This window comes from Trematomus bernacchii, unplaced genomic scaffold (assembly GCF_902827165.1).
Source record: "Trematomus bernacchii unplaced genomic scaffold, fTreBer1.1, whole genome shotgun sequence".
NCBI classification, from domain to species: Eukaryota; Metazoa; Chordata; class Actinopteri; order Perciformes; family Nototheniidae; genus Trematomus; species Trematomus bernacchii.
This window is the reverse complement of record NW_022987803.1, coordinates 9,504,050-9,517,762: the sequence shown is the minus strand read 5'-3', so window position 1 is coordinate 9,517,762 and position 13,713 is coordinate 9,504,050. Positions and strand designations below refer to the sequence as shown.

The 13,713-nt window shown below is 39.0% G+C and overlaps 1 protein-coding gene across 1 annotated transcript in view; it reads right to left on the bottom strand.

Moving 5' to 3' along the window:
• Window positions 1–13,148, bottom strand: part of LOC117498322 (centrosomal protein of 128 kDa-like) — a 61,976-nt gene extending 48,828 nt beyond the window's left edge. The window contains exons 1-11 of the mRNA XM_034150342.1: window positions 12,355–13,148; window positions 12,146–12,232; window positions 11,475–11,607; window positions 11,170–11,288; window positions 10,750–10,841; window positions 9,795–9,867; window positions 6,288–6,410; window positions 3,885–3,965; window positions 2,242–2,316; window positions 1,942–2,074; window positions 264–403 (exon numbers count right to left, since the gene is read on the bottom strand). Coding sequence (XP_034006233.1) covers window positions 264–403; window positions 1,942–2,074; window positions 2,242–2,316; window positions 3,885–3,965; window positions 6,288–6,410; window positions 9,795–9,867; window positions 10,750–10,841; window positions 11,170–11,288; window positions 11,475–11,607; window positions 12,146–12,232; window positions 12,355–12,522 — 1,224 coding nt within the window. The 5' untranslated portion in view covers window positions 12,523–13,148. The remainder of the gene's footprint in view (window positions 1–263; window positions 404–1,941; window positions 2,075–2,241; window positions 2,317–3,884; window positions 3,966–6,287; window positions 6,411–9,794; window positions 9,868–10,749; window positions 10,842–11,169; window positions 11,289–11,474; window positions 11,608–12,145; window positions 12,233–12,354) is intronic.
• Window positions 13,149–13,713: the final 565 nt, after the last annotated feature.

The following is a 13,713-nucleotide window of genomic DNA, read 5'->3' as shown; positions in this document are numbered from 1 at the left end:
CTTAAATTTAATCTATTATCTTTCTTCACTTTGGTTTTAAACTGCTGTGGTGTTGAGATGTATCAGATCAGTGGATCTGCTGCAGCATCCAATCAGTAACTGATACACAGTAAGCAGGCGTGTTGGCTGTAAAGGATTTCACAAAGGAGGTTCCTCGCTCCTTGATCCCCGCTCCTCCGGGCACAAATCAAAGTTTTGGAACAGTTTTCAAGTTGTCTATATATAATAACATATCCATTACCCTTTGTAACACTGATACACACCTCCACCTGTATGCTGAGGTGGAGCCTCTCCTTCTCCTTGCGGTCCAGAGTCCTTTTCAGTTCCTCCACCTCACCGCGAACAGAGGCCGTGCGCAGCTGGGTCCGCAGCTCCACCACTTCTTTCTCCAGGCTCAAATAATCTACACACAAGCACATAATTAGTGTTAGAGTTAATTTCTACATGTGAAGACAAGACATGTAGAACACAGTGACAAGGAACCTGAGGTGGCAGATGGATTGGAGAAAACAGGAAATACACTGTATGTTAGCAGTGGAATAGTACATTTACTCAAGTACTGTACTTAATACAATTTGAGGTACTTGTACATTATTCTTTGTTATTTTCTACTTCTTCTCCACAACATTCTGTAATTTCTACTCCCTTACATTTATCCGACAGCTTTAGCTACTCGTTTAATATGCGAGTAGAATATTGGCAGTATGCCCGTATGATGGCAACACGTTTTTTACAGTGTAAACGTGTCTTGGAATTTTATAACCGTGTTTTAGTTATAACTTTTATAGGTAACACTTTATATTAAGGTACACGAATTAACCATCAACTAGTTGTTAATTAACATGCATATTAGCAGTATATTGGTTCTTTATTAGCCATTATAAAACACTTATTAATGCCTTATTCTACATGACCATATTCTACAAGTAATAAGCCATTAGTTGAGAGTTTTTCCTCAATAACCCTCTAATTAGTGCTTATTTATTGCAAGTAAGGAAGGTGTTGTTCATGTCTTGTTACATAAGAATAGATCATATTTGTTAAATGTTATTATGGGAGAATTACTATTCTTGTGGCACTACTGCCTTATTAGGCCCATATTGAGCAGAGCATATTAAGACCAAAACTCATCTACAACAACTTCCTTACAATAAATAAGCACTAATTAGAGGGTTATTGAGGAAAAACTCTCAACTAATGGCTTATTACTTGTAGAATATGGTCATGCAGAATAAGGCATTAATAAGTATTTTATAATGACTAATAAAGAGCCAATATACTGCTAATATGCATGTTAATTAACAACTAGTTGATGGTTAATTTATGTACTTTAATATAAAGTATTACCCTTTTATAGTGTATTAGACCATTTTCAATGGTTTTAAAGACTTTTGGGCCTTCCTTTCTCCTAAAGTGTGTATTATAGGATTTAATGGTCAACAAAAGCTCATATCCCTGTGTTCCCTGAAGAGGGAGTTTCTCTCCCACACACTCCCCCCATACATTTAACACCTCTATTTGACTGTTTTGTTTACTTCCACAACATATAGATATCACAGGAGAGAATGAGAAGTGTTCAAATCAAAAAGAAACCCAACCCTTCCCATTAGGCATAATGACAGCTATTACTATGGTTAAATAGTGTGCATAGAAATCCCTTAACCCCCACATTGAACCTCTCTCTCTTCCTGCTTATGCTACTTCTCGTCTCTGGACTTTTTTACATTACATTACATTTCATTTCACTTGTTAGACGCTTTTATCCAAAGCGACTTACATACATTCAGTACTGTGAGCAATCCCCACAGGAGCAATTTGGGGTGAAGTGTCTTGCCCAGGGACACAACATGCTGACTGCAGTGGGACTCGAACTTGCTATCCTCTGCTTCGAAGATCAGCACACTAACCCACTGAGTCACAGCCTCCCTGTAAGCTCAGTACCTGCTGGCCCTCGCTCCCTGTCAGCATGTGTGCCATGTGGCGGAGCGACGGGCTGAAAAGTCTCCAGCCGGGCCCTCTGAAGCTCAGTCTTCTCCTTCTTCGTCCTCAGCAGCTCACCACGCATGTCCTCCACCTGAGGGATCATCGGCCATGTGAGCAGACACAGAGAAAAAATACATCTGGCTGTTTGACAACGGGCAAAGCTACACTGACATTTTCCAATAAGACGCTGCACTCTTCATTGTTTTGGCCGCTGAGATTGACTGTACATATACAATCAGGTACAGCACACAAACAAACCTGTTGAGAGAGGGACTCTTTGCTATCCTCAGACTGATCAAGTAGTCTTCTAGCTCTTTCCAGCTCCTGCTCCATCTGAGGAGAGCACAACAATAACAATGTCAGGACGATATATAATGAAGAAGTGTGGTGGAAATCGATGTGTTCGAAGGTTCGGAATGAGCATCGCCTACAGTATATCAATGCAGGGTCAGGGTTAGAGCATTTAGAAGATACACTTTGAGTTAAAGCAGAACAAATACAGAGTTCAAAAGGAGCTTTATGTCATTTTCCAGAAAAATATTTAATATACTAACTGTCTAGGTAAAAATAAAAATCTTTACATGTTGCCATTAGAGTGGTGCAGAGATAACTTATTTTTGTAGGCAAATCCGGAAGGGCTCCATAGACAAAAAGCAATTGGATTGTCCAAAAATAAATAAATAAGCTCTTTGGCAAACAAATGTTTATGACACTAATGATCTCCACATATTAACACCACTTTTACAACAGTAAGGAAAAAAACTAACAATAGGCTATAAATGAACTACATGTCACATCACAACTGCTAAGCTAAAGGATGCTAATGTTTGGCAGGATGACTTTCAGTAGTCTCGTTTAGTTACTCGTTAGCAATTGCTGTTTTTAAGAAGCTTCAGACATTGTTGATTATTTATTGAGGTATTTAGTGTCGTAGAACAAGTGGGGGAATGACTGAGTAGCTTTACTCGAGTACTGTACTTAAAGGTGGGGTAGGTACGTTTGAGAAACCGGCTCGAGATACACTTTTTGTTATATTCCATGGAATGCTCTTAACATCCCGATAGCAATGAATATCTTAAGTGCTTTGACAAAAAATCCATACAAATGTCATCTGTGGAAGCCGTAATACTGTAAAAAGCACGACCAATCATTTTAGCCGGCCCGGCTAAAGTAACTGGATGGCCTACCTGCCTGTCAGCCTTCCATCTGTGCACAAACTTATCTCGTGCCCTCATTGGTCATGTGTTCGTGTGTGTTGGAGGAGGGGCTCTGTAAGGAAGTGGCAGATTGTTTCCGGCTGTGTATTTTCAAATTCTAGCGATCTCGAGCTGGTTTCTCCAAAATTACATACCCCACCTTTAAGTAAAAATGTGAGGTTCTTGAACTTGAATTGAGTATTTTCACATTATGTCACTTCCTACTCTTAGCCCATAATTTTTCCGTTGATTGCCTAGCTGTCTTTTATTTAATTGATTCAAGGTTTTAGGACTCATTCCTGCACCTCTCTAAACAGTAAAATGATGCAGGGAAAAACATTGTTGGGGACGTTTGTGCCCTAGAACTAAACATAAAATCTTGTATGCTAACCACAAACCTTGGTATTTTTCAGACGGAGGAACCTGGAAGTGCTAAATGCTAACTCATTTCTGCACCACTTGTTTATTGTCTAGCTGTTTTTTATGTCAAAGAACAACATTTAAAAAAATGTTAATCTTGTGTTAACAACAGACCTTATTTCAAGAATCTAACCAAAAATGTTTAGGACTCATTCCTGCACCACTCTATACAGTAAAATGATACAGGCAACACATTGGTGGGGACTTTTATTTGGCAAACTCTCATAGGTCAAATTTGTTTGACTTTTTTTAACAAAACATTCCTTTGAGAGTAAACATAATTACCTTAGATTTCTCTGCCTTCAGTAGCCTGGCTGCAACAGCCTCCTCTCTCTCATGGCCCTGAACTTTGTGTCTCCCTGAAGTCTACAAAACACAATACGCAGGCCACAGCATGTTTCAATACAAGAGCACACATTTAAGAGAAGTGTCAAGATGCAGCTAGATTGCATCATAGCAACCCCTCCGTGTCGTCTTCTCGGAAACAAGACCCTGGCATGGTGGTGGATTTGTACCAGCGCTTTAGATCCCACTCCATCCCACTCGTTGTGAGCGGGCTGTGATGATGAATTACCGGCTGCTAGCAATAACATCTACCCAAGTGACTCATCATCTATTTGATTCACATCACAGCGGGCCCATCGGTGGGGAATAAATGTGCCCTGTGCTCTCCCTCCTCTCCTGCTCTTTAGTAGTAAAAGAGATGATTTTCCTCTTCATGTCCTCGTGCTCTGTTTATTTACCCTTAATTTTTTGGACAAATGCATTATTTCCCACCGCCCTGGGCCCTGCTGGTGTCCCATTAGGGCACTACGGAGAAGAGAGATGCAAATGAATTGGTAGCTACTATCATTACACAGTGGGTTGCAAAGTCTGGCTCACAAGAAGTTTGCAGGGTGAATACAGCTACACAGTGCCTCTCCGTGGTCTACTAGTGAACTGCAGTAGGCGTCAAAACGTCTCAAAAAGGGTTGAAACTGATTAGCTTCTACAAAACGCTGTCCTCAAAACAACAAGAAAAGAAGAACAAAATTGTTATAACCAACAGAATTACCATTCAAACTATTATGCTAATTATGTATATGGATGAGTGCAACGCAGCAATGTAAAAGAGCATTAATACAAGATAATGTGCTATTTTACTGCGACTGTGGGCATTGAGTGCATCTAGCTGTGAGTCACTAAAGTACACCTAATGACAGAGCTCTCAGCTATTAATGCTTCCAGACAATTGCATGCCAAAAAAAAAAAAGATTGGCGTGATATACGGGAAAGTGGCAATTGCTTGCTTAGCGACCATTTGTACTGCATCAAAGTAATTGCCTAGGTGTGCTTTATAGTGTCATAAAGCAGACAAAGAGGGTGAGGTGACACAGCAGGAATGCTGCTCTAACAAACAAGGGAGGACTGCAGTGCATTAGAGGAAGGTGAACCCAGCCAACGCAGAGACATTTGGAGATCTGGCAAAGCAGCTACATCTAATTGTGTGGACTAATCACAGCGACATATTTTGTGGCTCTGGTTGATTTATTTTCTGATGACTTGTTTGTAAAGGTCAAGCGTAATCACTTAGCAGACATCAATGGAGTTTTGGCTTCCATTTTCTAACACATTAAGCTTGTTTTTTAACCTTTTCTTACCAGATTTTTTTTAATTGAGCATTCAAAAATGTTTAAATGTTAGTTGTCTGTTTTATTACTCAGGGAATAACCAACAGGCATTTACTGCTGATGCTGCTTTTCCTACGTGGGTAGAAAGTCTTTCTGATGGCGTACTTTTTACGGTACAGTCAAATAATGAAGTAATTGCCTCACTAGCTGGTGTAGATATAAGCGTTTGATATAGTTTACAATCACGGAACTCTAGGTAGAAAATGACTGCATGAGACCAGCAAGGATATTTAAATGTAGCCATCACATGGCTTACATATATGATGGTGTATCAAGGCCATTGTAGGTATACAAAAACATATTAAGGAGCAGGGGGAGGGGGACACAACTCAGAGTGTCAGCTATTAAGGCGGTCAATGAATCAGAAGAAACCCTTTTCTCTTAAAACTGTTTGAGGGAAAGACACTTTTGCGGATATTAAAGTCACAAATTCATAAGAAAAATGTTAACACTTGCCGGTTATTATGCCTGAATTGGATGACCTAGCATGGAGACTTTGAAGATAAATTACGTTAAGAAGGATATCCCCCGTGTTTTCATGTTCCCCTGTTTACCGTATTTAGTTTTGAACAAATCTACAATGTACATCATCGAATGAACACACTGATTGTGCCAACAATATATCTGATATATATTATCTAATATTTGATGACTCATTTTGCTTTGTTTGCATCCTTTATTCTATGCAATATGCGTGTGTAAATTGTCATAGGTTTGTTTGGTTATATGTTCTTTCAAGGTTCACTTGTATTCATGCTGCATCTTACATTCTTTTTTCTTTTCTTTGCCTTTGTATGACTTGTTTCTATATTATAGCATGAACCTGTTCAGGGAAATCTATATCCAAACAGCCTATTGGATTTTCATGTTAATTAATGTGTCCACATTGTATTTTGTGAATTCATGTCATCTCTGGATTGTTTTTCAGCGTTCTCGTTGAATGTGAGAGAACACGAGAGTGTCAACGGGGAGGTGTTAGAAGGAAACTTAACAGCAGATGAGTGATGAGAAGTGTCACCTCATGCAGCTCGTCAGACACGGCCACCCGCTGCTCGGGCCTTCTCTCTCGCTCCACGCCGCCTTGCCCAGAATGCATCTCTCTCTCCAGCTCCTGCAGACGCCGCTCCACACGAGACGACACCTGCAGACAGTGAGACAGGGGACGGGGACACATGAGGTCACACAAACATCCCCCGGTGCAGGGATGGCAGCAGGATTTGATGAATGAGACAACAGGAAATTAAAATTGTGGGTGACAAAAGAATATATTTCAGAAACGCAGTGGAAGTAGGACATGCAAGAAACTCCCTGCATAATAAGGAAGCTTCACATCCACCTGTAAAAGACTGGTAATACCTTTATCTGTCTGTGGACGTGACAAGATCAAAAAGATGTGGGCTGTCATTTGGAGCAGTTTATTTGTCACAGTAGTGATGGTGCGGTGAGGAGCCATGTGCCTGGAGATTATAATGAAATATCTGCAAAAGTAAGACTTCACTTGAGATAGATTTGAAAAGAAGAGGAAACCATTTGTCCGTAGCCCTTTTCTGTTAAAGCAAAAGTAAAAAATGCATATATTTCCATTTTCCCTGCTTTATACATGTGTTTTCATTAGAAAATGTGATGTGATGCCAAAGTCAGTGTATACCTACAATACATAATTCGCCCCTGCACCTATCATATCACCCCTGTTCTTATTTCATTGCATTGGCTCCCGATTCAAATAAGATCAGACTTCAAGATCTTACTGTTAACCTTTCAAATCTTACATGGACTGGCATCTCCCTATTTATCATAATTAATTACCCCGTGCATATCTACCAGGCTCCCACGATCCCATAATGCCAGTCTCCTTTCCATCCCTTGAATTCACAAATCATCAGTAGGTGGCAGAGCCTTTTCCTTCCGAGCACTTTCCTTTGGAATCCTCTTCCCATTCAGATCAAAGAAGCTAATTCAAGCAAACTCAAAACACATATCTTTGCATCCGTCTTCCTTGTCACCTAGTTTCCATCACATAGTTTCCATCTTCATTGGCATCACTTCTGTCCTGTTTTACATACACATGCTTTTATCATTCATCATGGCAGTATTTATGTTGTTGTTCATAATGTTTTTATCATTTTTGCGCCATGATATTTGCATTTAGTTTTTGTCTTTGCTTTTGTTTGCTTTGTAGAGCCCTTTGAGGCATTCTTTGTGATTTGGGGCTATAATACATTTTGATTTGATTAGTGCAAAGCCTTTTTTTTTTTTACTTACACCACAGTTTTAAAGGCCTATATTGGAGTTGTTATATTATTAACAAAGATTGTTGGTCGTTATTTCTTTCTCTAGTGGAGAAGCAGACAGACGTTATGGTGCAGAAGCGAAGCTGCTGCTGTGGACGGGTGCTGCAGCAAATCACATAATAGCCACCTAAAAAAGACCAACCGACACAAATATCAATATTAGTTGAACTGTAAGCTACCTTTTCAATATTTTCTCCACCACCCTATCATCAGACAGCTCTTTAAGATGGAGAATTAAGCCTTTATATTTGCTTTCTTAAAAGCTACCAGACTCCATTGACAAAAACACAGATTTGTCCATCCGCTGCCTTGATAGTAGGGCTGTGCAATTAATCATATTTTAATCACAATTACGATTTTGGCCTGCCACAATTACGAAAACAACATAATCGAAAAAAACGATTATTTTGCTTTGCTAGGTTGTGACGGTGCACTGCAACATATTTGATCAAATGTATTTGTATTTATCATATTTATATATGTTTAGTAGCTTGTTGAAGTGCGCTCCAAAATATTTGTTGATCTTGTTTATTGGTATTTATTATTTTGATATTATTTATTTAAATGTAGATATAAATGTATCATTTATTTTTTTTTTTTTTTTATTGGTTTTTCAGTTGAATTATACGTTCAGGGTAATCAACAGTTAAAAAGATACTGTTCAAATTATTATTTGTATTTAAAAGTTCAATAAATGGATGTTTTCAAAGTCAATGAATAATCGTATTTAATAATCGTGATATCAATTATTGACCAAAATAATCGTGATTATGATTTTTGCCAGAATCGCACAGCCCTACTTGATAGGTTAGTAAGTGTGTGTTATCGTGTACCTTTGGTGAACCATAGTCACACAATAACACATAATAGCTGATCCACGCATCTGAAAACAAAGCAAAACCCTGTATTCTGTCGATTAAAATGACTGTTTTTGCCAAAAGGACTCTGTAGGCATTTGAAAGGAGCATAAATAACAGCTTTAGTTTTGTGTCAGAAAAGGGTTATCATTATGGTAAAGGAAAAATAATCTTAAAATAGTGTACACTTTAAATACAATTGATTTGGTAAATGGACTGCATTTATATAGCGCTTTTCTAGTTAGCGACCACTCAAGGCGCTTTGCAACCGAGCGAGCATTAACCGTTTCACACACATATCCAGTGTATTCACTTGCTCATAAGCTAGTGATAAACATTCACACTGGAAACACAACAGGAGCAGATGGGGTTCAGGGTCCTCAGCCCCTACATGTATACTCGTATAGCCATGTGCCTGGATATTATAATGAAATATTGATAAAGATAGACTTTACTGTTGTTGCTTTTAGAAAAAATTGAAAGGAACATTTGTCCTGCTTTATACATTTGTGTACATCAATAACTGTGATGTGATGTCCTTAAAGGGGTAGTTCAAACGTTTTGAAGTGGGGTTGTAGGAGGTACTTAGCCATAGCCAGTGTATATCTACAATAGATATTCTATTCTAAACATATTTTAGTCACCTAAAAAGGGTAACCTAAACTTACAAAAATATCAATATTAGCTTAACTGTAAGCCACCTTTTTAATATTTCCTCAAACGTACCTTGCTGTCAGACAGCCTTTTCAAGCGGGAAATGAAAGACTTCATCTTTGCTTATTTCAAAGCTACCAGACTCATTTGACAAAACACAGGTTTCTCCTTACAGAAGTTGCTTGTCTTCCGCTGCCTTGATCAGTTAGTTAGTGTGTGTTATTGTACAACTCTGGTGAATCCATACTAAGCCTTTAAAACACACAATAAGGCAAACTAAGTGATCCAGGCAGCTGTAAACAAAGCAACACGCTCCGTTCTGTAAATGAAGATGACTGTTTTCGTCAAAGGAGTCTGGTGGATTTGAAGAGAGCATAGATAACAGCTTTAGTTTTCTGTTAGAAAAGGGCCCTCACTATGGTCAAGGAAGAAATATTCTCGAAATAGTATACACTTAAACTAATAGATTTTAAGTGTCTAAAGTACATTTTGCCTATAGATCAATCCATAGTAGTAAATCGGTAAATGGAGTAGATTTATATAGCGCTTTTTTTGTTTTAGCGACCAAAAGAAAAACAAACTGGGGGCTATTGATCGCCATCTACTGTACTTACCTCACGACAACGCATTTCAAAAAGTTTGAACTGTCCCTTTAAATTCAAGTCCAGAGAGCTGAAAAGCATAGTTGAAGTACTGGTGATGAAATACACAGCTACAACTCACCGAGGCCTGTCTCGGGGAAGCGGGTGTGTGCTCTGTGAGGCTCTCCATCGCTCGCCGGGTGTCAATATCAGCCCTATAAAAAAGCAGACAAATATTCACACATCAGGGCTCTCTGTCATTTTGAAAAATCCCTTCCCATGGCATCATTGATCAAAATGTGAATGCATAATGTGACGGCACTAAAAATAATATATATGCAGCTTCAGAAGTTGAATTATAGAGGTGGATCAATTTGGTCTGGTCAGCAGCACCGGGGAGGAGAGATTTTTTAATAATGTGAAAATGTCAAATTCTAATGCATGTTGAGAGAAAGATCTGCTGCCTTTTGACTTTACAGGCTTTTGACTCTTTACGTTTCCAATGATACTTTTATCACATTCTCATCAAGGAGATTTCAAAAACCTGAAAACCATGCAATTGTTTTTTAAGCTTAGTGGATATGAAAAAATAAAAATCAATATTCAGTCAGAGCAGTCAGGCCTAAATTAGAGTAGAAAATAAAGAAAGGACTGCATAAGAGTCCCATTGCACTCATTGTGGATTACTATATCAGAGTGTACAAAATTCAGTCATTTAAAATTACATTTGAATAAACTTTAAGAAACGTGCAGCCTTTAAACACTGATTTATCCAGTCAAAATGTTTTTTGTAGTTCAAATGTCTAGTTCTAATTAGTTGTCTTTTCTGAATGAACATTTCTACTGTGCATGTCCATGTCATCACTTATTATCATTTTCTTCGCTTTAAAAATCTGGCAAAATGTTGTTTTTTCTTTCTTTTTGTAGTTCAACAGATCATTTATTATTTGTGTTACTATAGCAGGTAACAAAACACTAAAAATCATCTTGTCTTGTAAAAAAAACAATAACTGGTGAATTCAGTTGTGTACGGCCAACCTGCTAAGTGGAGGCAAAAAAAACCTAAGAGTACTGTTTTGATATTCAGTCTTAAATACCTATTCCTCCGGAGGATTTCTCTATCCAGATCATCAGACAGTCTCAGCTGGCCACAGTGCAGATCCCTCAAGGATTGATGCAAAACGTGAATCTAATTAAAGATACATAAAAATACACAAAAATGATAACGCGAGCATGGTAAAAAGATAGTCATCATTTCCTTTATGGAGATGCAAATGTATTGCTACCACTGTGGTAAGTAGATTCAAAAATAAATAGCACTCCTAAACACACTATAGGCCAAAATACTAATATATACAATTATTCAATCATATAAATCTAACAAACCCATTCCTTAGATAAGCATTATAAAATCCATGTCATTGTTCCTGACTCGGTGCGACCCCTAGTGGAAACTCTCTGACACTACATTATAGTAGTAAGTAGCACTGATTGATATTGGGTGGTTTGTCTCTCACATCCTCTCCTGGCAGGCTAGCATCTTTGAAGCGAACACCGGCGGACTGAGACCTCCGCGTCCTGTCTGGAGTGCTTGTATAGTCCTTCAGTGGAGAAGTAGGGAAGAAACGCTGGTCATCTGAAAAAACATCGATATAAAAAAAAGGGTTAAAGCAAATGATTTTACGGTGTTCTTTTCACGTTTGTTGTTGTCATTTTGGTATGTTGTTTCCCTATTCATGTTACATCTTTAAGCAAATCATACAGAAGTAAGACGTAAATGAGAGAACAGCTGAGAGTAAATATCATTTATTTTACTCCATACCTGATCCTGAGCCAGCTTCCAGGTCACTTGTGTGCAGGGTGGAGGCTGAAGCTGAAGCACTCCGAGCTCCGATGGTCCTGCTCACCCTCTGGGTCTGCAGCTGGCTGATGGACTCCTCCAGGTTGTCCCTGATCTGGTGCAGGAAGGGAAAGAATCAGAGATAAAACAAAAAATAACATAGCATTAGGAAGCAAAAACAAGACTGGTGTAAATAATGAATGATGACATTAAGAGATAAGTAATCCAGAACATAATAAGACAAATCAAATCCCTTAAAAGATCTGGAGAAGAAGAAATAAAGGAATTTGTGTTTAAAATGTGCATCGAAATAGAATTAACAGTAGGATAAACTCAAATATATCTTTAGTAGTATACGATTGGTATCATATCGTCCTTAAAAATGTTATGATTATGCACTGAAGATGTTTTATCAATCAGCTGAACAGTACAATGTCTAGTGCATTCCCACAACTATTGAAACAAAGTTACATTTTGACAAATGCTTTCTTTATCTCATCTAAATGTATTTGAATAGCTAAAATAATGTGTTTAGGTCTTTTAACCACATGTACCTGAAATAATCTGACATCAAAACATGGCTGTATGTGCAATGGAAAGACAAGCACCTGCATCTTATTGTGAAATCAAAATGTAAAGAATAGGTGTCTCACCAGTGTCATGGCTTCAGCCTGATCATCTGTATGCTCCCTGTAATGGCCCAGCATCCGGTCTACTTTGGTCAAGTTTCTACTGGTATCCTGCCAGACAACAACAGCGTTAATTACCAATGAATGAAATAACTCTGGGTTTCAATGCATGTTATATATACACATAAAGGCTAGTGTTTAGCTTATGTGTTGAATGCTATTGAGCTCAGTACCTGTAAAGTGCTCGCCAGTGTGCTGATCTTCTCGGACATATCTGCGGGTCGAGGCTCACTCCCACCGGCTCTGCCCCTGTCCCGGTCCGGTCTGTGGTGGGCTTCACGCCCCCGACGCCGGTGCACTCTCGTCCTGTCGTATGACTCCGTTTCACTGGATGTATCCATAGTTTAGGGCAGGTTTACAGTGGAGGCGACGATAAACGGCTGATGATAGCCAGCACTAGCTTCTCCTGCAGAACACGCTAACCGTTACCTGCTACATTAATCAGATTAACGAACAAACTGGGCTGGTTATGAACTTTTTCTACAATATATATTGTTGTCATACTTAGCAGACGTGGGGGCTTTGTCATTGTTACCGTGACAACCCGTTGAGACAGAGAGCTATCTGACCAGCAGCACACTACAATTCAAACTGCCCCTATCAATCACTGTAGCAGGCATTGTTGTGATGCTCCTCCAGGCTAGCAACAAGTGGAAACTACTATGACCGTTAGCTAGCTGACCAAACGTTAGCCAACTTATAAAGTCCTGTGAGACTCCCGTGAACTCTGCGAAACACTGCGTATGTCCAGCAGCAACAGAGCAAATAAATGCTACCTCAAGAAATACGTTAAACCAAAGCCGTTGGTTTAGTTTTGCGAGTGATAGCGAACAGAGGAACAGCCTTGCTATGGCAACTTGAACTAGCCGCGTCTGAGCCGGAAACAACAACAGAAAACAGCGGCTGCAAAGGACGCTGGGAAATGTATGCTGCTGACTATGAAGCAGTGTAGGAATGTATTATTTGTGAACTACATTGTCCAAAGGAATGTGTTAGCACCAGTCTTGCCGCTTAGAAAAGAGAAGAAAAAAAAGAAGAAATAAATAAAACAAAGCAGAGGTTGTCATACATGAAAAAACGAAACTCTTAATAAAAAAATGTTTTAATAAAACAAAGACATTTATTGAAATTGAACGTAAAATATAAGTGGGATACCTGGCTTTAAAGAAAAGTAGACTACTTGTTGCTGTATATCAGAATAGGCTGCAATACAATGAACGTTTCAAGGGGGAAAAGAAAAACAAACTATTCTCGAGTCTGACACAAGAGTGCCTCAGAAGTCCACCCTCCCCTGAAGTAGAAGACCACCTCCAAACCCACCAGAGCTGAAGCTGTCCGTCCTACATCATCCCCACCTTCACAACCTCACAGAAACTCCTGGGCCCCCGTAAAGAGCATAACACTCCAGCCCAGTTCCACTGACTCTACCTGAGGATTACACACCAAAAACAGACACCCTTGACTATCCTGGCTTCTTTTTGTTTTAAGGTTTATATAAATGCTTGTTGTGGACATCAAGAGGACTGTCAAGA